The sequence below is a fragment of the Sus scrofa genome, chromosome X (assembly GCF_054392235.1).
Source record: "Sus scrofa isolate SSC_HxYL_T2T_F1_AM1 chromosome X, Sscrofa_HxYL_maternal_Yorkshire_Landrace_v2.0, whole genome shotgun sequence".
Lineage (NCBI taxonomy): Eukaryota > Metazoa > Chordata > Mammalia > Artiodactyla > Suidae > Sus > Sus scrofa.
Window position 1 is genome coordinate 47,666,413 of NC_139401.1, and position 27,095 is coordinate 47,693,507.

Here is a 27,095-nt window from a genome sequence, read left to right on the forward strand (position 1 = left end):
ACAATTTTACAAAACCTATGGGATGCAGCAAAAGAAGTTCTAAGAGGAGTTCATACCAATAAATGCCTTCCTCAAGATAAGAAAAATCTTGAATAAATAACTTATCCTACAACTCAAAAGAGTTAGAAAAAGAACAAAGCCTAAAGTCAACAGAAGGAAGGAAACAATAATATTAAAGTGGAAATAAATAAGAGATCCAAAAAACAATAGAAAAGATCAATGAAACCAAGAGCTGGTTCTTGGAAAAGATAAGTAAAATTGACAAACCTTTAGCCAGGCTCACCAAGAAGAAAAGAAAGAGGACCCAAATTAAATAAGAAATGAAAGAGGAGACATAACAACCAATACCAAAAAGATACAAAAAGTCATAAAATATACAATGAACAGTTATATGCCAATGATTTGGAAAACCTAAAAGAAATAGACACATTTCTAGAAACGTAATCTTCCAAGACTGAATCAGGAAAAAATAGACAGTCTGAACAGACAGATGACAAATTCAACTTCACTGATAGTAGTGAAGTTGAATTTGTAATAAAAAAATACTCCCAGTAGACCAAGGTCCATGACTGGGTGGCTTCACAGGGGGGTTATACCAAACATATAAAGAAGAGCTAATATATATATTCAAACTAGTCCCAAAAATTGAAGAGGAAGGAACACCTCCAAATTCATTCTATGAGGACACTATTATACTGATAACAAAACTAGACAAAGACACCATGAAGAAAGAAAATTACACACCAATCTTTGATGAATATATATGCAAAAATCCTCAAAAATATTAGCAAACTGAATCCAATAATATATAATCATATACCATGATTAAGTTGGATTTATTCTAGGGATGAAAAGATGGTTTAGTAGTCATAAATCAATCAATGTGATACACCATATTAAAAAAAGCCAGGGAAAAAATCACATGACCCTCTCTATGGATGCAAAAAAATCATGTGACAAAATTAAATACCCATTTATGATAAAAACTCCCATCAAAGTGGGTATAGAGGGAATATATCTCAACATAAATTAAGGCCATTATGACAAACCCACAGACAACATCATACTCAGTGGTGAAAAGCTGAAAACCTTTTCTCTAAAATTAGGAACAAGAGGAGTTCTTGCTGTGGTGCAGTGGGTTAAAAATCCGACTGCAGCAGTTTGGGTTCAATCCCCAACCCAGTGCAGTAGATTAAAGGATTTGGAGTTGCCACAGCTGTGGCGTAAGTCACAGCTGCAGCTTGGATTCAGTCTCTGGCCTGGGAACTTCCATATGCTACAGTTGCAGCCATTAAAAATAAATAAATAAATAATATAATAAAATCAGGAAGAAGACATGGATACCCACTCTTGATACTTCTATTTAACATATTATTGGAATTCCTGGCTATGAGAATCAGAGAAGGAAAAAAAATAAAAGGCATCCAAATTGGAAAGGAAGGAGTAAAACTGTCACAATTTGCAGATGACATGATACTATATATAGAGAACTCTAAATTGTCTACCAAAAAGCTATTAGAATTAATAAAGTAATTCAGTAAAGTTGTAGGGTACAAGATTAGTATACAGAAATCTGTTGCTTTCCTATACACTAATAATGAACTATCAGAAAAAGACAGCAAGAAAACAATCCTGCTTAAAAATCACATCAAAAAGAATAAAATACCTAGGAATAAACTTAACCAAAGGAGGTGAAAGACCTATACTCTGAAAATGATAAAACCTTATTGAAGGAAATTGAGGATGATACAATGAAATGGAAGGATATCCCATGTTTATGGATTGGAATAATTAATACTGTTTAAAATATCCCTAGTACTTGAAGTAATCTATAGACTTAATGAAATCTCTGTGAAAATACCCAGGATGTCTTTCACAGAACTAGAAAAAAATAATGCTAAAATTTATATGGAACCACAAAAGAACCAGAATTGCCAAAGCCATCTTGAGGGAAAAGAATAGAGTGGAAAGTATCACACTCCTTGACTTAAGACTATACTACAAAGCTACAGTCATCAAACAGCATGGTACTGGCACAAAATAGAAACAGAAATCAATGGAATAGAACAGGGAGTTCAGAAATAAACCCTCACTCTTGTGGCCAGTTAATACACAACAAAGGAAGCAAGAATATACAATGGAGAGAATATTGTCTCTTCCATAAATGGTATTGGGAATACTGGACAGCCACATGTAAAAGAATAAATTCAAAATGGAATAAAGACTTAAATGTGAGACCTGAAACCATAAAAATCCTAGAAGAGAACATAGGCTGTATAATCTTTTCATAAATTGTAGCATTATTTTTTGGATCTGCCTCAAGTCAAAAGAAACAAAATTAACAAATGGGGTCTAATTTAACTTAAAGATTTTTGCACAGCAAAGGAAACTTGACAAAATGAAAAGACAGAACCTACTGAATGAGAGAAAATATTCATATATGGTATGACCAATAAGGGGTTAATACCCAAAATATATAAACAGCCCATACAACTCAATATCAAAAAAGGACATGCAGGGAGTTCCTGCCATGGCTCAGTGGTTAATGAATCTGACTAGCATCCATGAGGACTCAGGTTTGATCCCTGGCCTTGCTCAGTGGGTTAAGGATCTGGTGTTGCCATGAGTGGTGCAGGTCACAGATACAGCTCAGATCCTGTGTTGCTATGGCTGTGGCATAGGACGGCAGCTATGGCTCAGATTCAACCCCTGGCCTGGGAACCTCCCTAAACAGCAAAAAAAAAAAAAAAAAAAAAAAAAAAAAGCCAAACATGAAAATGAAATCCCTATGAAAATTAAATACTGATTAAAAATGGGCAGAAGGTCTGAATAGATGTTTTTCCAAAAAAGATATACAGATGGACAACAGGCACATGAAAAGATGCTCATCATCACTAATCATTAGATAAATGCAAATCAAAACCACAATGAGATACTACTTCACACCTGTCAGAATAGCTATCATCAAAAAGAGCTATAAGTATTTGTGAGGATTTTGAGAAAAGGGAACTCATAATAGACTGTTGCTGGGAATGTAAATTGGTTTAGGCACTATAGAAACAGTATGAAACAGTATGAAAGTTTCTCAAAAAACCAAAATTGGAACTACCATATGACTCAGAAATTCCACTCCTAGGAATGTATCTGAAGAAATGAAAGCACTTATGGGAAAGATACATGTACCCCAGTGTTATTAGCAACATTATTTACAATGACCAAAATATGGAAGCAACCTATATATATGTCAATAGATGAATGGATAAAGATGTAGTGCGTGTATTTGTGTGTGTATACACTTAGTGGGATATTATTCAGCCATAGAAAGAAAGAAATTCTGCTATTTGCAACAATGTGGATGGATCTAGAGGGTATTATGCTTAGTGAAATAAGTCTAAAATTATGTTGTGAGCCACATGGGAAGTCCAAATAAGTCTAAAATAAAAAGACAAATACTCTACGTTATCACTTATGTGTAGTATTTAAAAAATAAAAAAGATAAAAAATTTAAAAAGGATGAATATTATAAAAACAGAAATGGATTCAGAGATATAGAGAACACACTGGTGCTTACCAGTGGGGAGAGGGAAGGTGAGAAAGGCACGTTAGGGGTGTGGGATTAAGAGATATAAATTACTCTGTATAAAATAAAAAAGCCATAACGATATGTTGTATAGCACAGGGAAATGTAGCTATTATTTTGTAATTACTTAAAGTTTAAATAACAAAAAATATTGAATCACTATGTTGTATACCTAAGAGTAATACCGTAAATCAACTACACTTAAATTTTCTTAAAAAAGTTTAAACTTCCTGCTATAGTTTACCAAGCCCTTTCTGGCCTGGCCCCTGATTACTTTTCCAACCTCATCTTTGGTTACTTCCCCTATATACACACTCCCTGGCCCTTATGCCTTAGGCATTATGAATGCATTTATGTTCTATGACTATTCCATGCTCTCCTTTTCCTTTGTAACAACACATACTGTTCCATCTAGAACAGGCTTCTTCTTACTTATCCTGATTAACTCCCTCTGGTCCTGGAATCTCTTTTGAAATGACTCTTCTGAGAAGTTTTCCATGATCTCCACCAGACCGAGTTAGGTATACCTGCTGAGTCTTCCTATTCTCCTCTATTTCCTTATGTGCTAACACTCATACTACTTTAGTAAACTATTTTTCTAGCACTGCAAGTTGACTATGGGCTCTATGACAGTATGGACTGTGTCATTCTTCTTTATCAATTTAGCATAAGAATGGCTCCTCAAACAGTATCTCATGCATTATAGTTAATCTATAGTTTCCATATATATATTATGAGTGAATGAACAAGTAAATGGCTGACTGAATTATCTCCCCAATACCTAACACATTTTTTGGTAAATAACTGCTGATTGAAATGTCCTCATTCCTCAGTGACCTCATCCTCATCAAGCCTATGGAAAATACAAAAGTTTCTCTCTGGGTTTTGCCTATTATTTCAATGTGTAATAAAGACGTCGGGGAATTCCTTTGTGGCTTAGAGGTTTAAGGATCTGGTATCCCTGCAGCGGCTTGGGTTGCTGCTGTGGCGTGGGTTCAACCCCTGGCCAGGGAGCTTCCAGATGCTATGGGCATGGCCAAAAAATAAAGATGTTGGTCTGAATTGTAGCTAAGTAGTAGTTACCTCAAATCGGGGTACATCCATTTCAACTTGTCCTCTTAGCAATGGGGTTTGTCTGGGAGTCTCACGGATCATTACACTCCATCTGAAATAAAGTTTAAAGACAGATATTTAGGGCTCTGTTTCTTCAGTGGCTGGCATCAATGATTCATATGTCATGAAAGAGGTCAAAATGTTTATGTGGTGAGCAGTGATGAGTTATAGGGGATGCCCAAGTTATCTCAGGTCACCTGACTGCAAGGTATTCCCCAAGAGGGTCCTCTGCCTCATGACTTTTCAAGGCAATGTGATGGGAGGATTCCCACCATGGGGTTCTCAGAGAGCAGTGCTTCTCAAGGAGTGGTAACTAGCAAGATCACCTGAGGTGCTTTTGTAAAATGCATATACCAAGGCCATACCCAAGACCTACTAAATAAAAGCATTTGTGGTAGGGCCCAGCTTGGTACCTTGAAAAAGCTCCCCGGGATATCCTTATGAGCAGCCACAAATCAAATAATATGCCCCCACATAGAAAGTCTTTCTTCTCAGAAGATTGGAGGGCAATAATCTCTCTTCCCTGGGGCACAGATAATCTAGGCCAATTGTTTAAGAGCCCCCCCCCCTTTTGGAGTTTCTTTGAGAACCCAATGAAACTGTAGAATAATTTCTCTACTATCCTAGAACAGAAAGATGGAAACTTTCCCAAGAAAAAAAATATGCAGACATAGATAATTAGCTATGCAATTTGAAGGAGCTTTATGGAACACTTGAAATTTACCAGTGGGGGCTCCTGCTCTAGGATCTTTTAAGTTTGAGGAGGGGCTTCGGTGATGTTTATAGGCTACATTGTAGACCCTGGCTTCTTAATAGACAAGGTCCCCCAAATATCCCTGCACTGAAGCCAGAAAGGCAGTGAGGCTCTGTGAGGGAGTTTAGAACATTCCTGATTGAGATGACATAAGTGGGAGTAACTGGCATGGGACTGGAAAGCCACAACAACCTGATCTTTCAGCCACTCACCTGTCTAGAATCCTCACGCTAGCTTGCTCCACTCTGTTGAGGATGTTCAGAGGTGACTTGTTTCTGTTCCAGAACGCACCCCAGCCTAGGACACGGGCCAGATCATTACCGGTTCCAAGCGGGATGACTGCCAGCTGACACTGCAAGAACAAAAACCAGACATCCTTTTCAGACAATCCTACCAAGATGCACCCATAAAAGAAACAAGGGGGCGCTATTTGGGAAAGAATAAGGTCTCAAAGCCAGTGGCAATAAGGGACTCATGATTTTAGGAAGCATAATAGGAAGATGTTTGAAACTGAGTGAAATTTTTCTCTAAGGAGTTGGGTCCCACTCTTGGCAATACAGAATCAACTCAGTAAGGGGAAAAGTTGCTGGGATATGTCAACCTGTATAGCCATGCTTATAAAGGAGAAATACGGCCACACATTTCTATCTAAGCTGGGCCCAGGAGGTGAGGTGCCTCAAGTAGACAAAGCTATTGCAGCCAGAAGAGCAGGAGGCTCCTTGCATAGGGGGTAAGGTAAAAAAACATTTTTGCTACTCTTGAGACTCAGGGAAGAAAACCAGTGGCCTCAGGAGGGCTAGGAAATTGGGGGCTGAATGCTGCCTGATGCCACTTTTTTTTTGGCTTGCTTTCCTCCCCTTTAAATATTCACTTTGGGGCTTGGGGGATAGAGCACTGCTCATCTTTTCCTGCTAACTTCCTCACTTCTCCTTTCCACAGATAGAACACCAGAAAATGGTATAGGTGTGCAGGCTTAGATCGGGAATCTACCAGTCAGGTTGACTATGAAACCAGTGGGAAATGGATATTTTCCAAAGGAGATTAAAGCCCAGGGACCTCTTGGGATAAGTAGCTCCACACCCCTAGTCTCTCTAGCAATGGGTAAATTAAGTCAGCTAGAGACTCACCCGTTCATTTAATTCAAAGGCATCAATCAGAGACAGGACCCAGCTCACGCTGCCATCGCCACCACAAACCACGATGCGAAAACGAGCAAAGTTCTTGAACATGCAGAGCCTGGAAAGGAAGAGGTGGAAAGGGAGTTATTTCATGAACTGATGAATTTTATAACTTCCCTACAATATGCCAGGAGCTAAGGACCGCTGCTTCTGCACCCTACTATCAGGCTACCTGGCATCTTTCCCTTAACTGGAGCTCTCTGTGTACCTAAGATCACAGGCAATCTGGAGATCAGGCCTTCCCTCAACCCACACTCTTCTTTGCCCAACCATGTTCTGAAAGCTACTAGTCAGCCAAATCTATTTGTTGAGGCCCAGAAGAATGCTTTGCACAGTTGCCAGGGCTGAACAGTCAGATGGGCCCCAAAGAAAACAGGCCTGTAGTAGAAACATATCTATTTGGCCTCAGGAAAAATTGAGTGACAGGAAAGGTAGAGGGCAATATCCACTTGCCTCCTCCTCTGAAGTCAGGAGACACAGTTTTTACTTCTTCTAATCAGAAAAGGTGAAACCAATCTGAGGGCAGGACATAGGCTTGGAAGAATTTCTGGGAGAGGGCTAAAAGTCCTCTAACCAGCCAACTCAAAATGCTCTGGATTTGTATTTGTGTCCTAACTTGAGATCATAGATCTTTCCTGCCCAGATACGACAACTAATTCTAGGAAGCCTATTCTAGTCTAGAATATATATGGAGCCGGGGGTCCCTTCTATATACTCAACTATATTATATCCCTTAACCAAGGCTTACCCGGCTTCTGGTCCACCCTTCGACAGGTCAAACACTTGAGACGGGTTGAGGTATTGCTTGAATTTCCGGAGGAAGACGATCCCCTGGTGATCGCCGCTTTTTGAGTTGATGAAGATGAGAAGGGGGCATGAACAGGCTGAAGACCAATCAAGATTCCAGAAGTCTGAAGATACTACTAATTGGCCTAATATATGCACACAACAGAGAAAAAAGGGAAAAAAAGCAAAGGGCCGTTGAGATGGAAGCAAAATACACCTTAACATCAAATTTTGCAGACTTTGTAAAAAGCAGCTTTATTGAGGCATCACTGATATCCAAAGAACTGCACATATTTAACGTGTACAATTTAATGAGTTTAGACATAGTCAAATACCCATGATATCACACCACAAAGTAATAGAAGTCCAACACTTCCCACAGCTCCCTTGTACCTCTGATACAGGAAGAGAGGGGAAGTCGGGATGCAGCCCCAAGGAACTTTTATTTTAAAAAAAGCCAACAAAAGCTGGTCTTTGGCCCAGCTGCTGCCAGGCAACCAATATTTGCTGAGCAACTACTACATGCCAATCATCATGTGAGATACTGCTAGGTGTCTAGCTCTTGCCCTCAAGCTGGGGAGACAGATTCATACACAAGAGTATATTGGAACACAAGAACAAGAAAATTGCCACCATAACCAGAGATCAATAAAATCTCAAGGGGAAACTGAGGAAGGAGAAGGCTGAGAGCCTAGGAGGAGGATCAGCATGCCAACTAGTCCTTTCTCTGCCAGAGATAGCTCGGTTCTCACACTGAGAAGATATCAGGTCTGGAGAGATGAGGAGGAAAGACTGTCTTTCAGCCAGGAGCTAATGACAGAACATATCAATGTAGGGTAAAGTTTGGAGCTTTAATCACTCCTCTAAGGCTCTGGCAGAGCAATCTAAGTCATCACACCAACTTCCAGAGGAAACAAGTCTACAGGGAGATTGTCTGGACAGGAGAGAAGCTTTTAATAATCCCCAACACTGAAGTTCCCCATAGAGAAGAGGAGTTACAGCAGTCTAAATTGCCAAAGCCTGCCAGCTCATGCCGAGTCGTAGGGCCTGTTGGCAGGGAGACAGGCAGTGAGCAATGGTCTCATAGGAGATGCTAGGCAAATTGTAAGCCCCCCAAACCTCTAAGCTTGTGGCTTGCCAGAGATGCCCCAGCAAAAATAAATTCAAAGGAGAAAAAGCATATGGCTAGCTCCTGAGTGGTGTGGGATGGGGGTGGGGGGGGGAGGTGGGTAAAAATGTCCCATTTATTGTAGCCTGGGTGAAAGGGAGCCTCAAGGAAGACTGCTGACTTAAGCAGATTTTGTGGCTGTTTTGCCTGGAAAAATCTAAAGCAGGCTTCCTCTGTGGGCCAATTTCTACTCATTGGCCATTAGAGCTTGAAGGTATCCTGAGCCAGCTAGCCTGTTATGTACCAAACTCTCAGGGCTTGCCAGGGTTCAGTGCTACAAGCGGAGTCTGCTCTGTCCTTTCAGTAGCATAACTTGGAAGTAGTTACTCTCCCTGATCATGTTACCCTGTTCTAACATTTTCTTTTTCTTTCTTTTTCTTTTTTTTACAAAAGGTAACCTATTAACACAATGGTAGTTAAGACATTTGTTCATTCACTCAACAAATATGTATTGAGGGCATTCTCTGTGCCTTTTTCTGTCCTTGTTATGTCCTATCTGTCACTGACAAGATAGAAACAATATTTACTCTTATGGAACTTATATTCTAATGGAGTGATACATACCATAGCAAATAAACATAGAAAATAATGCGCTATGAAGAAAGATAAGGCAAGAAAGGGGGATGGAGACTGAAGGGGGTGTTATTTTAGATAGGGTATTCAGGGATGGCTTCTCTGGGGGAGATATTTGAGATGAGATGGGAATGAAGTGAGCAATGCAGATATCTGGGGGAAAAGTTTTCTGGGAGGAGCAGGAGGGAGAATAAGAAGTCACCTAGACAAAGTGGACTACATGGGATGTCTGGGGACAGTGAAGAGAAGAGCATGGCAGCTGTGGAGTGAGAGAGGGAGAGAGTGATAGGACATGAGATCAGAGAGGTGACAGGGACCAGATAAAATAAGATGTTAGAGGAAGCAGTTCAAACTGTTCAGTATGGAATTGAAACCTTAGGGGTTAGGTCTTCAGATACATGAAGAAAATAGTCAAAAGATGGTATCTTTTTATGTGCTTGTTCCCCTACCAACCAACAGCATAGGCCTCAAGTCATGGCCTGGACAGTTTTACCTCTCCTTTGTCTTAGAACCTGATTCTGCTTGTGTTTCCCTTCCTTACTAAAGGGATCATCCTTGCTGGAATATAGCAATGTTAGGCAGATTCCTAACCAGGTAAGTGATTCTGCCCATAGCATTGCTTTTGAATGGGCTGATGTTAATTGTAAGGGAATGTCCTGTACTATTCAAATTGTTGCTTAAATTGCTAAGCAATTCAAACAAAAACAGAGAAGGCCAGCTTTTCAACTTTGAAGCTGGAGGGAAAGCCACTGAATGACAGAATCAAGATTGAAAAATGACCTTAACAAGCAGCTGGGTCAAAGTCAACAAACTGAAAAAGGGATAAATGTGAATCTTGGCCTTTAGGCTCAAAGACATAAATTGCAGCAGAACAGGACAGTAGGAACTTGCTTTGGCAGCATCAAGTGTGAAAAGGGCTTAGGGGATTTACTTGACTTTAAGCTCCAGATGAGTCAAAAGCCCAAAAGAGCCTTTCAAAAAAGAAGCTCATTCTTCTTTGAGCTATATTAATATAATCACAGTACCCAAAACCAAGGAGCCAGCAGTCCCTCTCAAATTGTTGGGTTCATACCACAGAAGGATGTTGAATTAGCATAAGGTTGTATTTTAAAATCTTCTTTTACAAATGTTAACTCATTTAACCATCATAATGCACCAACTTTTACTCTCTGTTGGCAGAAAACAAATGATACATGAGGCACAGAGAATTAAGTAACTTGCCCAAGGTCACAGAGTTAGTAAATAATGCTCACAGGACTAATAGCATCAGTATCATCTGGGGACTTGTTAGAAATGCAAATTCTTGTACTCTACCCAGATCTACTGACTCAAAAACTCAGGAGGAGGGGTAGGGCCTAGAATCCTGTGTTTTAACATACTCCTAAATGAATACGATGCATTCTCAGATTTGACAAATACTTCATTATACTGTTTTTCTTCCATATGAATCAGGGTTGCTGTCTTAGTCATATCTTATTTTCTACATTGCTCATCACTGAGCCTTAAATATAGGCAGCATTCAGTAAATGTTTTAATGAATTCACATAACAATCTTGACTTGCATATACTATGTATCCAGGTTTGAGTTAAGTGCTGGAGATACAGAGAGCTCAGTCTGGAGTGGGAGACATACATGTGTGTTAAGTCCTCTGAGATATGTGTTCTGAGTTTATAGCAAAGGAAATAATTTATTTGTCTGAAGAACTGGGGACAGGTAACTACAGAAACTTCCAAACTAGAGATAATGTTTGACTTTGTTTTCATCCTATAGGATGAGAAAAGAAACTTACCAAACAGACTGGGTAAGAAAAAGGGTAATTAGAAGACATTCTCAGAAATTAGTTTTTTGACTGAACATATAATAATGAATGGATGAGTGCTACTCAACAATGGAATCTGATTCCTCAGAAAGTCATCAGATGGATGTTTCCACCGTGGATGCTAAAGAAGGGATTTCCTAGCTTGGCCAGAGGGGTTGGGCCAGATCATCTTTAATGACATCATCTCTGAGATTGATGGGACTTCCCAACAGGGAATCTATCCATTAAAGAGCATATTTTCCTATACCAAAAAGCTAGAAAGTGTCAAGAAGATATGGAGGTTTTAAAAGACATTCCTAAGACATGACAGGCCAAGTAAAGCATGATAGAAAGAAGGGCTCTAAAGAGTAAGGTTCGGTTGGATCAGGATTGCTGATGACTAGGATGAAAGGCTAGTGATGACTAGGATGAAAGGCTAAAAGCTAACTTGTGGGGAACTGTAAGAGACACTACTCAAAAGAATTGCTTAACACAGGTGCTTCTAATCTATAATATGTCAGTGGTGGAAAGCAAAAGAAAGTAGTAATGCTATTAGTTGGCCATCTATAACAAGAATAAGAAATTACATAGGATGGGAAAAATAAATTTAAAACCCCCACTTTCATAAGGACAGGAAGCACAGAACTTGTTGGGCCAATTGCAAAGAAGTGACAGCCCCTCAACAGATATTTGGGGTGATTTGTGAGATGCTGAGGTGGCCATCCTTCAGTTTGCCCAAAGACATCTTCCCTAGGTCACTGTGGGATGAGCAAAGTCTCAGATTCAAGATTTGTTGACTTTTATTAGCTGCCTGAGTATGCTTGGCTGACTAGTTTGCTACTTTTTCTCTACTGTCAACTCTATCTTCCCCCAGTCCCTTATTTCTCCTGGCCAACCAGGTATCTCTTATTTACCAAGTCATCTCTCTCATCACCTCCTTAGTCAACTTTGTGGTAGGTGACTCTACATGGATAAATATTTGAGTAGATCTGAGAATAATATATGCATGCATCTCTGAGTAAGGGATATGTCTGTGCATGTCATTATGGGGACATATGAGTATGCTTTCCTGCAGAAAACTGTGAGTGGTACATTCCATGCACCAATGTCTGTCTGTATCTGTGTTGGTGTTGGGAAATGAACTGTGAAAGATTAGATTGGCTTAGAGTGGATGTACATGTATGTGAACACATGTACACATGTTCTATGTCTAGTTCTAAAACAGTTGTAATGGCTATAGGAATCCTTGCCTTATTCTATTCTCTGACTAAGAAAACTGTATACTCTTCTTTATGTTCCTTTCTTTGTTCCTAGATAATGCTGGCTTTTCCTTGGCAAAGAAGTAGGCAGCAAGCAATGAGAATTATTTCATGGATTAGCTAGTGTCCAAAAATCATTAAAAAGCTGAAATCAATCCTGATCATTTGGAAACAATTGTGACAGAGGCTACAGAGAACATGTGCACATACATATACACCATAAACATCAATATCCACCATTCCAAAGGTCCAAAGAAAAACATGAGCTCTCTCTAAACATATGCACATTTGTACTCCCATAAATGTTTAACTTGTTGACCATATTAATTTAATTGCAGTCCTTTTCCCCAGGCTTTGCACATTCCCTCCCTCCCTAATGTATTTTTGAGGTTAAAGTTTAGCTACTCACCATCACCTTTGGGGTCGCTGAGGGCAGTGGGAGGAATGACTGATGATCGATGACTTCCGAACCAGCATTCCTTGGAAAACCGTCTCCTGCAGTCATCATGCACCTGGAATGACACGAGAAGAAAGAAAAAACATGAGTGGGACAGGAAGCAGATAACATAGATCAGTATTTTTTCCAATTCTAAAATTTAAGTACTCAGTATTCAAAACTCCCTGGGTGCCATACACATACCCCTGACTCAACCTCTCTCCATCTCAAGCCTGCACCATCCCTGAAATGTACCCTCTGAACTCTGTTCCTTTCAAAGGTGGTTTTCAGAATATACTCATCACAGGCACTGAGTAGATGCCAATCCTAGGGAACGATTTTAGTGGCCTACAGAATGGGAAGTTTACTTGCAGTATAAGAGTGTTAATCCTGATAATATATTATTATACTTCAATCCTTACAACAACTGTGTGTGGTAGGGAAGACATTATTAAGTTCATTTTCAAAATGAGGAAACCAAAGTTTGGAGATGTAAAGGATATTGCTCAAGGTCAAACAACTGGGAAGTGAAAAAGCTGAGACTCTGCTGCCTTCTGCATTAATGCCATACTTCCCAGATTTATGATATCTTCAAGCACCAATTCCTGGAAAATTACAGAGTTCCTAGAGGACATGAACCTGGCCTAATTATATGAAAGCATTTAAAAGAGATCCAGAGGACAGCCAGCATTGTCTTCTTATTGTGATATACTTATTAGTTTCAGGTGTACAACATAATGATTTGGTATTTGTATATATTATGTATGACTGCCACAAAAAAAAATCTAGTTAACATTCATCGCTATACAGTTACATTTTTTTTCTCATATTGAGAACTTTTAAGATTTACTTTCTTAAAGGACCCAAACATAATGCTAAAGGAATACATCAAAACACAAGGAAAGAAACCAAGAGAAGAACAGAGAAGAACTACAAAAACAACCAGAAAAAATTAACAAAATAGCAATAGGCAAATACCTATCAATAATCACTTTAAATTTAAATGGTCTAATGCTCCAATAAGAAGACGTAGAGTGGATGAGTGGGTACAAAAACATGGTCCCTATATATGCTGCCTACAAGAAACTCACTTCAGATCTAAAGACACATGCAGACTGAAAGTGAGAGGATAAAAAAGAGTATTTGATACAAATGGAAATTAAAAGAAAGCTGTGGTAGCAATACCTTATATCAGACAGATAGACTTTAAAACAGAGATTGTTAAAAAAAAAGGAAGGACATTAAATCATGATATAAGAGTCAATAATAGGACATAACACTTGTAAACATTTATGCACTGAACAGAGGAGTAACTAAATATATAAAGTAAATATTAACAAAAATAATTGAATAGGCAGAAATAAAATATTTGTAGGGAACTTTATATCCCTCTTAAATTAATGAATAGGTCATCCAGACCCCCCCCAAATCAATGAGGAAACACTGGCCTTAAAAACACATTAGAAAAGATTACTTTAATAGGTATATATAGAACATTCTATCAAAATTCAGTAGAATATATATTCTTTCCACGGGCATATGGAACATTCTCCAGATACATCACACGTTAGGCCACAAAAGAAGTCTCATTAAATATAAGAAGACTGAAATCATATTAAGTGTTTTTTTATGACAACAACACTATGAAACTAGAAATTAACTACAAGAAGAAAACTGGGGAAGAAATATTAACACGTGGAGACTAAACAACATGCTGTGAAACAACCAATGAGTGAATGAAGAAACTGAAATATACCTTGAGACAAATGAAAATGGAAACACAACTGTTCAAATTCTATGGGACACAGCAAAAGCGGACTTAAGAGGAAAATTCATACCAATACAGGCCTACCTCAAGGAACAAAAATCTCAATTAAAGAATCCAAATGTACATTTAAAGGAACTATAAAAAGAAGAAGAATCAAAGCCCAAAGTTAGTAGAAGGATAAAGTAATAGATCACACAGGAAATAAATGAAATAAAGACTAAAAATTACAAAATTTCAATGAAAGTAAGAGTTGGTTCTTTGAAAGGATGAACAAAATCAATAATAGTTTAGCCGATTTCATTAAGAAAAATAAATAGAATCAGAAATGAAAGAGCAAAATTTACAACTGATACAATAGAAATACAAAGGATCATAAGAAAATACTATAAAAATTATATGCCAACAAATTAAATGACTAAGAAATGAATAATTTTATAGATCATGTAATCTTCCAATACTGAATCATGAAGAAATAGAAAATCTGAGTAGATTGATTACTAGTAATGAAAATTGAATCAGTAAGCAAAAAGCCCCCCAAACAAAAGTCAAGGTCCAGGTGGATTCACCAGTGAATTCGACCAAATATTTAAAGAAGAGTTAACACCTATCATTTTCCAATTATTCCAAAAATGAGGACAAAGAAATACTCCCAAAGTCATTCTACCAAGGCCATCATTACCCTTATACCAAAACCAGACAAAAATACTAATAAAAGAAAATTACAGGCCAATACCTTTGATAAATATAGATGAAAAAATGCTCAACAAAATATTAGCCAACCAAATTAACAATACATTAAAAGAATCATACACCACATACAAGTAAGATTCATTTTAGAGATGCAAAGATGTTTTAACATCTAGAAACCAACCAAGGTCATGTACAAAATTAACAAAAGGAAGGATAAAAATCACATGATCATCTCAACAGATGCAGAAAAAGCATTTTACAAAATTCAAGCATTTTATGAGAAAAATGAGAAAAACTTAACAAAGTATGTTTAGAGAGAATATACCTCAACATAACAAAAAGCCACATACGACAAAATCACAGCTAACATCATACTCAATGGTGAAAACCTGAAAGCTTTTTTTTAAATATTAGGAATGAGACAAGGATGCCCTCTTATGCCACTTTTATTCAACATGGTATTGAAAGTCCTAGCCACAGCAGTGAGGCATGAAAGAGAAATAAGCATAAAGATCAGAAAGGAAGAAGTAAAGCAATCACAATTTTCTGATGACATAGTGCTATATATATAAAACACCAAAGACTCCACCAAAAATCTATTTGAGCTAATTAATGATTTCAGAAATTTGCAGATACAGAATACACAGAAACCTGTTACATTTCTGTACACTAATGATGAATTATCAGAAAGAGAAATGAAGAAAACAATCCCATTTATATTTGTGTCAAAACAATAAACAATACCTGGACATTAATTTAAATAAGGAGGTAAAAGACCTGTAGCCTCAAAATGATAAGAAACTTATTAAAGAAATTGAAGACAACACACTAAAAAAATGGAATATGCCATGCTCATGCACTGGAAGATTCAACATGGCTAAAATGTCCATATTACACAAAGCAATCAACAGGTTCAATGCAATTTCTATCAATATACCAATGGTGTTATTCACAGAACTAGGAAAAAATAAATATAATTTTTGATGAAAACACAAAAGAGTCCTAATAGCAAAAGCAATCTAGAGACAGAAGAACAAAACTAGAGGTGTCATACTCCCATACTTGAAACTATACCACAAACTTACAGAATTCAAAACAGTGTGATACTGGCACGAAAACAAGGCTTATAGATCAATGGATCAGAACAGGAAGTCCAGAACGAAATCCACAATCATATATTCAATTAATGAATGATAAAGGAGACAAGAATATACAATGGGAAAGATAGCCCCTTCAATAAAACTTGACAGCTATATACAAAAGAATGAAACTGGGCCCCTTCCATATACTTATATAAAAATAAACTAAAAATGGGTTAGAGACTTAAATATAAGGCCTGAAACCATAAAACTAGCAAAAAACATAAGAAGGGCACATGCCCAGGACTATATGGGGAGGGCTTTAGCTGTGCTGAGAAGCTGAATATGGGTCTATATGCTCCTTATTTACTCCAATGTTCTTTGCATATTGCTGTGCACTTCAGACTAAAGTGAAGATAAAGAAATTGCAGAAAAGATGGCAGGGTAGAAGGACCTTGACCTCACTTCCTCTCACAAGAATACTGAAATCACAATTAACTTCTGAATGACTATTAATAAAAAAGATTAGAATCTACCAAAAAAAGATATTCTGCATCCAAAGACATATAGAAGAAACCACAAGACAGTAGGAGTGGTGTACTCACTATATAATCAATCCCATACAACCCAGGTAGGTGGCCCACAAACAAGAGAATAATTATATCACAGAAGTTCTCCAATAGGAATGAGAGCTTTGAGTCCCAGCCAGGCTCCCCAGCCTAGGGGTCCAGTATCAAGAAGAGGGGCCCCCAGAGCTTTTGGATTTGAAGGACAGCAGGACTGGATTACAGAATCTCCATAGGACTGGGGTAAACAGACTCTGCTCTTGGAGGGTGCACACAAGGTCTTGAACATACTAGGTCCCAGGGCAAAAGCAGTGACTCCATATGAGCCTGATCCAGAGCTACATACTGGTCTTTGAAGGTCTCCTAGGGAGGTGGGGGTGGCCATGCCTGTCTCTGTGCTCATAAAAGCTGGTGGCAAACATAGTTGGGACCTATGTGAACTCTGGCTGGAGACAGACATCTTGGATCCTAGGTTCTGAGACCTGGCCCAACCCAACAGCTTGTAGGCTCCAGTGCTGGGATGCCTCAGGCCAAACTACCAACAGGGCAGGAACACAGCCCCACCTGTCAGCAGACAGGATACCTAAAGAATTCTTGAGCTCATAGCCATCTCTATACATGCCTCTTGATATAGCCATGCCCACCAGGGGGTCAAGACTCAGCTCTACCCACCAGTAGGCAGGCACTGGCCCCTCCCATCAGGAAGCCTACACAACCTTTAGACAATCCTCACCAACCAGGGGGAAGACACCAGAAGCATGAAAACTACCATCCTGCAGCCTGCAGAACTGAGTCTGCAAACATAGGTCAGAACCTACCCTGGGACCAGATGCTGCCTGGCCCATGGGTGATGAAAAGGTAGAGCACTTCTGGTACACATAGGATATCCCCTATAGAAGGGGACTTCTAGGAGGTCAAGAAATGTAACTAAGCTACCACATATATAAAAATACAAATGGAGGGAGTTCCCATCATGGCACAGTGGTTAGCGAATCCAATTAGGAACCATGAGGCTGCGGGTTTGATCCCTGGCCTTGCTCAGTGGGTTAAGGATCTGGCATTGCCATGAGCTGTGGTGTAGGTCACAGACACGGCTTGGATCCCATGTTGCTGTGGCTCTGGTGTAGGCCGGTGGCTACAGCTCTGATTGGACCCCTAGCATGGGAACATCCACATGCCGTGAGAGTGGCCCAAGAAATGGCAAAAAAAAAAAAGACCAAAAAAAAATACAAATGGAAATTAAAAAAAAAATTGAGATGGGAAAGGAATATATTTCAGATGAAGGAACAAGATAAAACCCCAGAAGAACAACTAAGTGAATTTGGGATGGGCAAACTACCAGAGAATGAATTCAGAGTAATGATCAAAAAGATGATCCAAGAATTTGGGAAAGATACAGATGCACAGAATGAGAAGTTACAAGTTTTTAAGCAAAGAGTTAAGAAATATAAAGAACAACCAGAGTTGAAGAATACAATTACAAATGAAAAATACACTAGAAGGGATAAGTAGCAGGATAAATGAGGGAGAAGAATGAGTCCAGTGAGCTGGAAGAGTAATGAAAATCATTGCTGCAGAACAGAATAAATAAAAAATAATGAAAAGATGACAGTTTGAGACCTCTAGGATAACAACGAATACAACACCATTCTCATTATAGGGGTCCCAGAAGAAGAGGGAGAGAAAGGGCCTGAGAAAATATTTGAAGAGATAATAATTGTATGTAAAGTTCCCTAATATGGGAAAGAAAACAGTTACCCAAGTCTAGGAAGTGCAGAATGTCCCAATAGGATAACCCAAGGAGGAATAAGCCAAGACACACAGTAATCAAACTGATGAAAGTTAAAGACAAAGAGAAAATATTAAAAGCAACAAATAACAAACAAGGGAATCAACAAAACCTCATGGAAACTGTGAACCAAAAATATATAATATATTCACACACAAAAAAAGAAAAAGGAATCCAAACCCAACACTAGAGACAGTCATCAAATCACAAGAGAAGAAAACAAAAGAGGAAAGGAAGAAAAAGACCTATAAAAACTATTCAAAAGCAAATGACAAAATGGCAGTAAGAACATACATATTGATAATTGCCTTAAATGTAAACAAATTAAATCCTCTAATAAAGGCATAGATTGGCCAAATGGATACAAGAAAAACATCCATATATTTGCTGTCTACAAGAGACCCATTTCAGATCTAGAGACACATGGAGACTGAAAGTGAGGGGTGGAAAAAGGTATTTCATGCAAATGGAAATCAAAAGAAAGGTGGAGTAGCAATACTCATATCAGACAAAACAGACTTTAAAATTAATAATGTTACAAGAGGCAAAGAATAACACTACTTGATCAAGAGATCAATCCAAGAAGATATAAAAATTATAAATATATATGCACCTAACATAGGAGCATCACAATATATAAGGCAAATGCAAACAAGCATAAAAGGAGAAATTAGCAGTAACACAGTAATAGGGGAGAGACTTTAACACCCCACTTACACCAATGGACATCAATGTCATCCAGACATAAAATTGACAAGGAAACACAGGCCTTAAATAACACATTAGCGCAAATGGACTTAATTGATATTTATAGAGCATTCCATATGAAATCAGCAGAATACACATTCTTTTCAAGTACACATGGAACATTCTCCAGGATAGATCACATGCTGGGCCACAAAGAAAGCCTCAGTAAATTTAAGAAAACTGAAATTATATCAACCATCTTTTCCAACCACAACACTGTGAAAATAGAAATCAATTACAAGAAAAAACTGCAAAAGACACAAATACGTGGAGGCTAAACAATATGCTACTGAAGAAATCAAAGAGGAAATAAAAAAACTAGAGACAAATGACAATAAAAACCACAATGATCCAAAACCTATAGGATGCAGCAAAAGCAGTTCTGAAAGGGACATTTATAGCAATACAAGCTTACCTCAGGAAACAAAAACTCAAACAACCTAACCTTATGCCTAAAGCAACTTGAGAAAGAAGAACAAGCAAAACCCAAAGTTCATAGAAGGAAAGAAATCATGAAGATCAGAGTAGAAATAAATGAAATGGAGATGAAGAAAACAATAGAAAAGATCAATAAAACTAAAAGCTGGTTCTTTGCAAAGATAAACAAAATTGATAAACCTTTAGTCAGACTCATCAAGAAAAAAAAGGGAGAGGGCCCAAATCAATAACATTAGAAATGAAAAGGGAGAAGTTATAACCAACACCACAGAAATACAAAGGAACACAAGAGACTACTATAAGCAATTGCATGCCAATAAAATGGACAACCTAGAAGAAATAGACAAATTCTTACAAAGGCACAATCTCCCAAGACTGAATTGGGAAGAAATATGAATAGGCCCGTTACAGCTACCAAAGTAGAATCTGTGACTAAAAAACGAACAAGGAAAAGTCCAGGACCAGAGGTTTTCAAAGGCCAATTGTATCCAACATTTAAAGAAGAGATAACACCTATTCTTCTGAAACTATTAAAAAAAATTGCACAGGAAAGAACAAATCCAACCTATTCTATGAGGTTACTATGACTGTGACAGCAAAAATAAAGATGCCTCAAAAAAAAAAAAAAAGAGAGAAAATTTAAGGCTAATCACTGATGAAACTAGAGGCAAAAATTTTCCATAAAATACTAGCAAACTGACTCCAATAATATATTAAAAGGATCATATGACATGATAAAGTGGGACTTATTCCAGGGATGAATGCAAGGATTTTTCAAATCTACAAATCAATCAGTGTGGTATATATCACAGTAACAAATTGAAGAATAAAAATCATACGATCATCTTAACAGATGCAGAAAAAGCTTTCGGAAAAAAAAAAAAAAAAGGAGTTCCCATCGTGGCGCAGTGGTTAACGAATCTGACTGGGAACCATGAGGTTGCGGGTTCGGTCCCTGGCCTTGCTCAGTGGGTTAACGATCCGGCGTAGCCGTGAGCTGTGGTGTAGGTTGCAGACGCGGCTCAGATCCCGCGTTGCTATGGCTCTGGCGTAGGCCAGTGGCTACAGCTCCGATTTGACCCCTAGCGTGGGAACCTCCATATGCCGCGAGAGCGGCCCAAAGAAATAGCAAAAAAAAAAAAAAAAAAAAAAAAAAAAAAAGAAAAAAAGAAAAAGCTTTCGATAAAATTCAACATCCATTTATGATAAAAAAAAAAAACTCCAGAAAGTGAGCATAGAGATAACCTATTACAACATAATGAAGACCATATATGACAGACCCATATAAATGGTGAAAAGCTGAAAGCATTTCCTCTAAGGTCAGGAACAAGATAAGGATGTCCACTCTACCACTTTTTAAAATTAATTAATTAATTAACTTATCACTCTTGTGGCATGTGGAAATTCTGGGGCCAGGGATCAAACCTGTGCCACAGTGGTGAATCAAGCTACAGTAGTGACAATGCCAGATACTTATTCTGCTGAGCCTCAGGGAGCTCTGCTCCCCACTTTTACTTATCAAAGTTTTGCAAGTACTAGCCATAACAATCAGAGAAGAGAAGGAAATAAAAGGGATCTATATTAGAGAAGAAGTAAAACTGTGACTGTTTGCAGATGACATGACACTATACATAGAAAATCCTACAGATGTTAGAAGAACACCACTAGAGTTTATCAATGAATTTGGTAAACTCTCAGGATACGAAATTAATACATAGAAATCTGCTGCATTTCTGTACACTAACAACAAAAGATGAGAAAGAGAAGTTAAGGAAACAATCCTATTTACCATCACATTAAAAATAATAAAATACCTAGGAATAAACCTAAGGAGGCAAAACACCTGTACTATGAAAATTGTAAGATGCTGATGAATGAAATCAAAGATGACAAAAAACAGATGCAAAAATACACTGTGTTCTTAGATTGGAAGAATCAATATTGTTAAAATGACTATAATACCCAAGGCAATCTACAGATTCAATGCAATCCCTATCAAATTGCATTTCTATATACTAACAATGAAAGAATAGAAAGAGAAATTAGGGAAACCACCCCATTTACCACTGTATCAAAAAGAGCAAAATACCTAGGAATCAACCTATCTAGAGACAAGATTTGTAGTCTGAAAACTATGGGACACTTATAAAAGAAATCAAACAGCACAAATAGATGGAAAAATATACCGTGATTTTGGATTGGAAGAATCAATATAGTCAAAATGACAATACTACCCAAGGCAATCTCCTGATTCAATGCAATTCCTATCAAATTACCAATAACATTCTTTATGGAACTGAAACAAAATATTTTAAAATTTGTATGGAAATACAAAAGACCTCAAATAGCCAAAGCAATGTTGAAAAGAAAAAATGAACTGGAGGAATCAGGCTCCCTGACTTCAGACTACTACAAAGCTACAGTCATGGCAACAGTATGGTATTAATACAAAAACAGAAATATAGATAATGGAACAGGATAGAAAGCTCAGAAATAAACCCAAGTACCTATGGAAAACTAACCTATGACAAAGGAGGCAAGAATATACAGTGGAGAAAAGATAGTCTTTTCAATACGTGGTGCTGGGAAAACTGGATAGTTACATGTAAAATAATGAAATTAGAACATTCTCTAACACCATATACAAAAATAAACTCAAAATGGATTAAAGACCTAAATGTAAGGCCAGATGTTATAAAACTCCTAGAGGAAAACCTAGGCAGAATGCTCTTTGGCAGTAAATCACACAACATCTTGTTTGACCCACTTCTTAGAATAAAGACAATAAAGATGCAAATAAACCAGTGGGACCAAATTCAACTCAAAAGCTTCTGCACAGCAAAGAAAATCATTTAAAAAATGAAAAGACAACCTAGAGAATGGGAGAAAATTTTTGCAAGTGACTCAACTGACAAAGGTTTAATCTCCAAAATATACAAACAACTCATACAACTAACAATAACAACAAAAACACAAATGGAGTTTCCATTGTGGCTCAGTGGAAATGAATCTGACTAATATCCATGAGGACACAGGTTTGATCCTTGGGCTCACTCAGTGGGTTAAGGATCTGGTGTTGCCGTGTGTTGAGGTGTAGGTTGCAGATGTGGCTCGGATCTGGCACTGCTGTGGCTGTGGCATAGACCAGTGGCTACAGCTCTGATTACGATCTGACCCCAACCTGGAAACCTCCATATGCTTCAGGTGCAGCCCTAAAAAGACAAAAACAAACAAACAAAACCCAACAAACAACTCAAGTTAAAAATGGGCAGAAGACCTAAATAGATATTTCTCCAAAGAAGACATACAGATGGCCAGAAAGCACATGAACAAAAATGCTCAACATCACTAATTATCAGAGAAATGCAAATCAAAACAACAATTAGGTACTACCTCACACCAGTCAGAGTGGCCATCATTAACAGGTCAACAAACAACAAATGCTAGAGAGGATGTGGAGAAAAGGGAACCTTCCCTCACTCTTGGTGGGAATGTAAATTGGTACAACCACTATGGAAAACAGTATGGAAATACATCAGAAAACTAAATATAGAACTACTGTACAACCCAGCAATCCCACTCTTGGGCCTATATACAGAAAAACTTTTATTGAAAAAGATACATGCACCTGCATGTTCACTGCTGTACTATTCACAATAGCCAAGACATGGAAACAACCTAAATGTCCATCAACAGACAAATGGATTAGAAAGATGTAGCACATATATAGAATGGAATACTACTTAGATATAAAAAGGACAAATTAATGCCATTTGCAGCAACATGGATGAAACCAGAGACTCTCATACTCAGTGAAGTAAATCAGAAAGAGAAAGACAGATACCATATGATATCACTTATATGAGGACTCTAAAATATGGCAGAACGATCTATTTTCAAAACAGAAAAGATCATGGACATGTAGGACAGACTTCTGTTTGCCATATGGTAGGGGGAGGGAGTGGGATGAATTGGGAGTCTGGGGTTAGTAGATGAAAACTGTTGCATTTGGAGTGGATGGGCAATGGGATGCTGCTATATAGCACAGAGTTCTATATACCTAAGCACGTGTGATGAAACATGATGGAGGATAATGTGAGAAAAAGAATGTACATATATGTATGACTGTGTCACTTTGCTGTACAGCAGAAATTGACAGAACATTGTAAATCAATCATAATAAAAATTTTAAAAAATTACCAATGGAATTTTTCACAGAACTAGAGCAAAAGCATTTTTAAATTTTAATAAGAACACAAAAGACCCTGAATCTTGAGAAAGAAAAATAGAGGTACTGGAATCACCCTGAAACTGACAAAGGATTAATTTCCAAAATATACAAATAGCTCATGCAAATCAATGTCAAGAAAATAATAATCCAATTAAAAAATGGGCAGAAGATCTATATATTTCTCTAAAGAAGACAAACAGATGACCAAGAGCCACATGAAAAGATACTAAATATCACTAATTATTAGAGAAATGCAAATGAAAACTTCACCAGTCAGAATGGCCATCATTGGAAAGTCTACAAATAATAAATGCTGGAGAGGGCTTGGAGAAAAATGGAACCCTCTACACTGTTAGTGGGAATGTAAATTGGCACAGTCACTATGAAGAACAGTATGGAGGTTCTCAAAAAACTAAAACTACAGCTACTATATGATCATTCAATCCCACTTCTGGGCATATATCCAGAGAAAACCATAATTCAAAAAGATATATGCACCTCAATGTTTACTGTGGCACTATTTATAACAGACAAGACATGGAAGTAACTTAAATGTTCATCAGCAGAGTAATGGATAAAGAAGATGTGGTATACAATCATATTCACATACATACACACACAAAATATGAAATAATGCCATTTGCAGAAAAATAGATGGACCTAGAGATTACCATACTAAGTGAAGTAAGACAGACAGAGAAATACAAATATCATATGATAGCACTTATATGTGGAATCTAAAGAAAATACAAATGAACTTATTTCCAAAACAGAAAATTTTTTCCAGGCATAGAAGACAAACTCATGGTTACCAAAGAGGAAAAGGGAGTTTGAGCAATGAATTAGAAGTTTTAGATTAACATATGCACTATTATATATAAAATAGATAACCAATGAGGACCTACTGTATAGCACAGGGAACTCTACTCAATATTTTGTAATCACATGGACTTGGAGAATAGACTTGTGGTTTTCTAGGGGGAGGGGAGGGGGAGGGAGTAGGATGGATTGGGAGCTTGGGGTTAATAGATGCAAACTATTGCTTTTGGAATGGATTAGCAATGAGATCCTGCTGTGTAGCACTGAGAACAATGTCTAGTCACTTATGATGGAGCATAATAATGTGAGAAAAAAGAATATATACCTGTATGTGTAACTGGGTCATCATGATGTACAGTAGAAAAAAAATCGTATTGGGTAAATAACAATAAAAAATATTTTGTAATCACCTATAGGGGAAAAGTATCTAAAATCAGATATATATATAGATAGATAGATAAAATGCACTGTTCTATATATATGAAACTAACATGGCATTGTAAATCAACTGTATTTCAAATAAAAAAATAAAACACACACAGGGAGTTCCCTTGTGGCTCAGCAGGTTAAGGATATGGAATTTTCACTGCCAGTCGCTGCTGTGGTGTTAGTTTGATCCCTGGCCTGGGAACTTCCACATGCTGCAGGGGTAACCAAAAAGGAAGAAACACATAGACAAAAAATAAAAGGAAACATAAACAGTAAGCTCTTTGATATATTTTTTGTATATATTTCCTCAGGCAAGTGCAAAAAAAGCAAAAATAAGCAAGTGGACTACATAACAAAAAGGCTTTTGCACAAGGAAAACACCAACTAAACAAAAAGACAACCTACTGAATGGGTGAAGATATCTGCAAATGAAATATCCAATAAACAGTTGATATGAAAATATATAAAGAACTCATACAACTCGGTATTTTTTTAAAAACCTGGTTAAATTTGGGCAGAGGACCTGAATAGACATTTTCCAATGAAGACATACATATGGCCCATAGGCACTTGGAAAAGTGTTCAACATCACTAATCATCAGTGAAATGCAAATCAAAACCACAATGGGATATCACCACACATCTGGAAGATGACTGTTGTCAAAAAGACAAGAAATAATAAGTGCTGTGAGGATGTGGAGAGAAGGGAACCCTTGTGCACTTACTGGTAGGAATGTAAATTGGTGTAGCCAACATGGAAAACAGTACGGAAGTTCTTCAAAAAACTAAAAATAGAACTACCATATAATTTGGCATTTCCATTACTGGGTATTTGTCCAAAGAAAAGGAAAACACTAATTCAAAAAGATATACGTTTTCCTATGTTCAATGCAATATAATAGCGAAGATATGGAAGCACTCAAGCATCCATCCATAGATTAATGGATAAAGAAGATTCAGTGTATATAAACAATGCAATAATACTCAGCCATAAAAAAGAATGAAATACTGTCATTTGTGGCAACATAGATGGACCTGGAGGGTATTACACAAAGTGAAAATAAGGCAGAGAAAAAAAATACTGTATTATTTCACTTATATGTGGAATCTGAAAAACCAAAAAATCACAAACATAAAAGAGAAACGGACTCATATGTACAAACTGGTGGTTGCCAGAGCAGAAAGGGTTGGGGGGATGAGTGAAATAGATGAAGGGGATTAAGAGGTATAAACTTCTAGCTGTAAAATAAATTACAGGAATGTAACACACATAGGGAATATATAGTCAGTCAATAATACTATAACAGCTTTTTATGGTGATTGTGGTAACTGCTCTTATTATAATAATCATTTCATAATTTATAAAAATATTTAGTAAATATGTTGCACACATGAAACTAATATAGTACTGTATGTGAATTATTAAAGCGAATTTTTTTAAGTACCAAAGGAATACAAAAACTACTCACTTGGCAACTTTCAAATACGCAATACAGCATTATTAACTGCAGTCATTATGCTCTACATTACATTCCCAGAACTTGTTTATTTTACAGCTGGAAGTCTGTACCTTCTGACTCTCTTCACCCATTTTGTCTACCCTGCTCCCATGTGTTACAACCACCAAACTGTTAATCTCTATTTAGGAGCTTGATTTTGGTTTTCTCTTTTTAGATTCCACATATACGTGAGATAATATAGTAATTTGCCTCTTCTGACTTACTTCACTTAGCCTACTATCCTCAAGGTTCTCCATGTTGCCAAAAATGGCAAGATTTTATTTTTTTATGGCTGAATAATATTACATTTTTTATATATACCATATCTTCTTCATAGATTCATCCATCAGTGGAAATTTATGCTGTTTGCCTATCTTGCCTATTAGAAATATTT

General features: G+C 37.4%; 1 protein-coding gene across 2 annotated transcripts in view; it reads right to left on the minus strand.

Annotated features, from left to right (window-relative positions):
- The window catches only part of DGKK (diacylglycerol kinase kappa), a 167,712-nt gene that overhangs the window by 29,891 nt on the left and 110,726 nt on the right, over window positions 1-27,095 (minus strand). For both annotated transcript variants that reach the window (XM_013990902.3, XM_085007928.1), the window contains exons 8-12: window positions 12,620-12,722; window positions 7,374-7,557; window positions 6,575-6,683; window positions 5,660-5,799; window positions 4,664-4,745 (exon numbers count right to left, since the gene is read on the minus strand). In XM_013990902.3, the coding sequence (XP_013846356.2) occupies window positions 4,664-4,745; window positions 5,660-5,799; window positions 6,575-6,683; window positions 7,374-7,557; window positions 12,620-12,722 (618 nt within the window). The remainder of the gene's footprint in view (window positions 1-4,663; window positions 4,746-5,659; window positions 5,800-6,574; window positions 6,684-7,373; window positions 7,558-12,619; window positions 12,723-27,095) is intronic.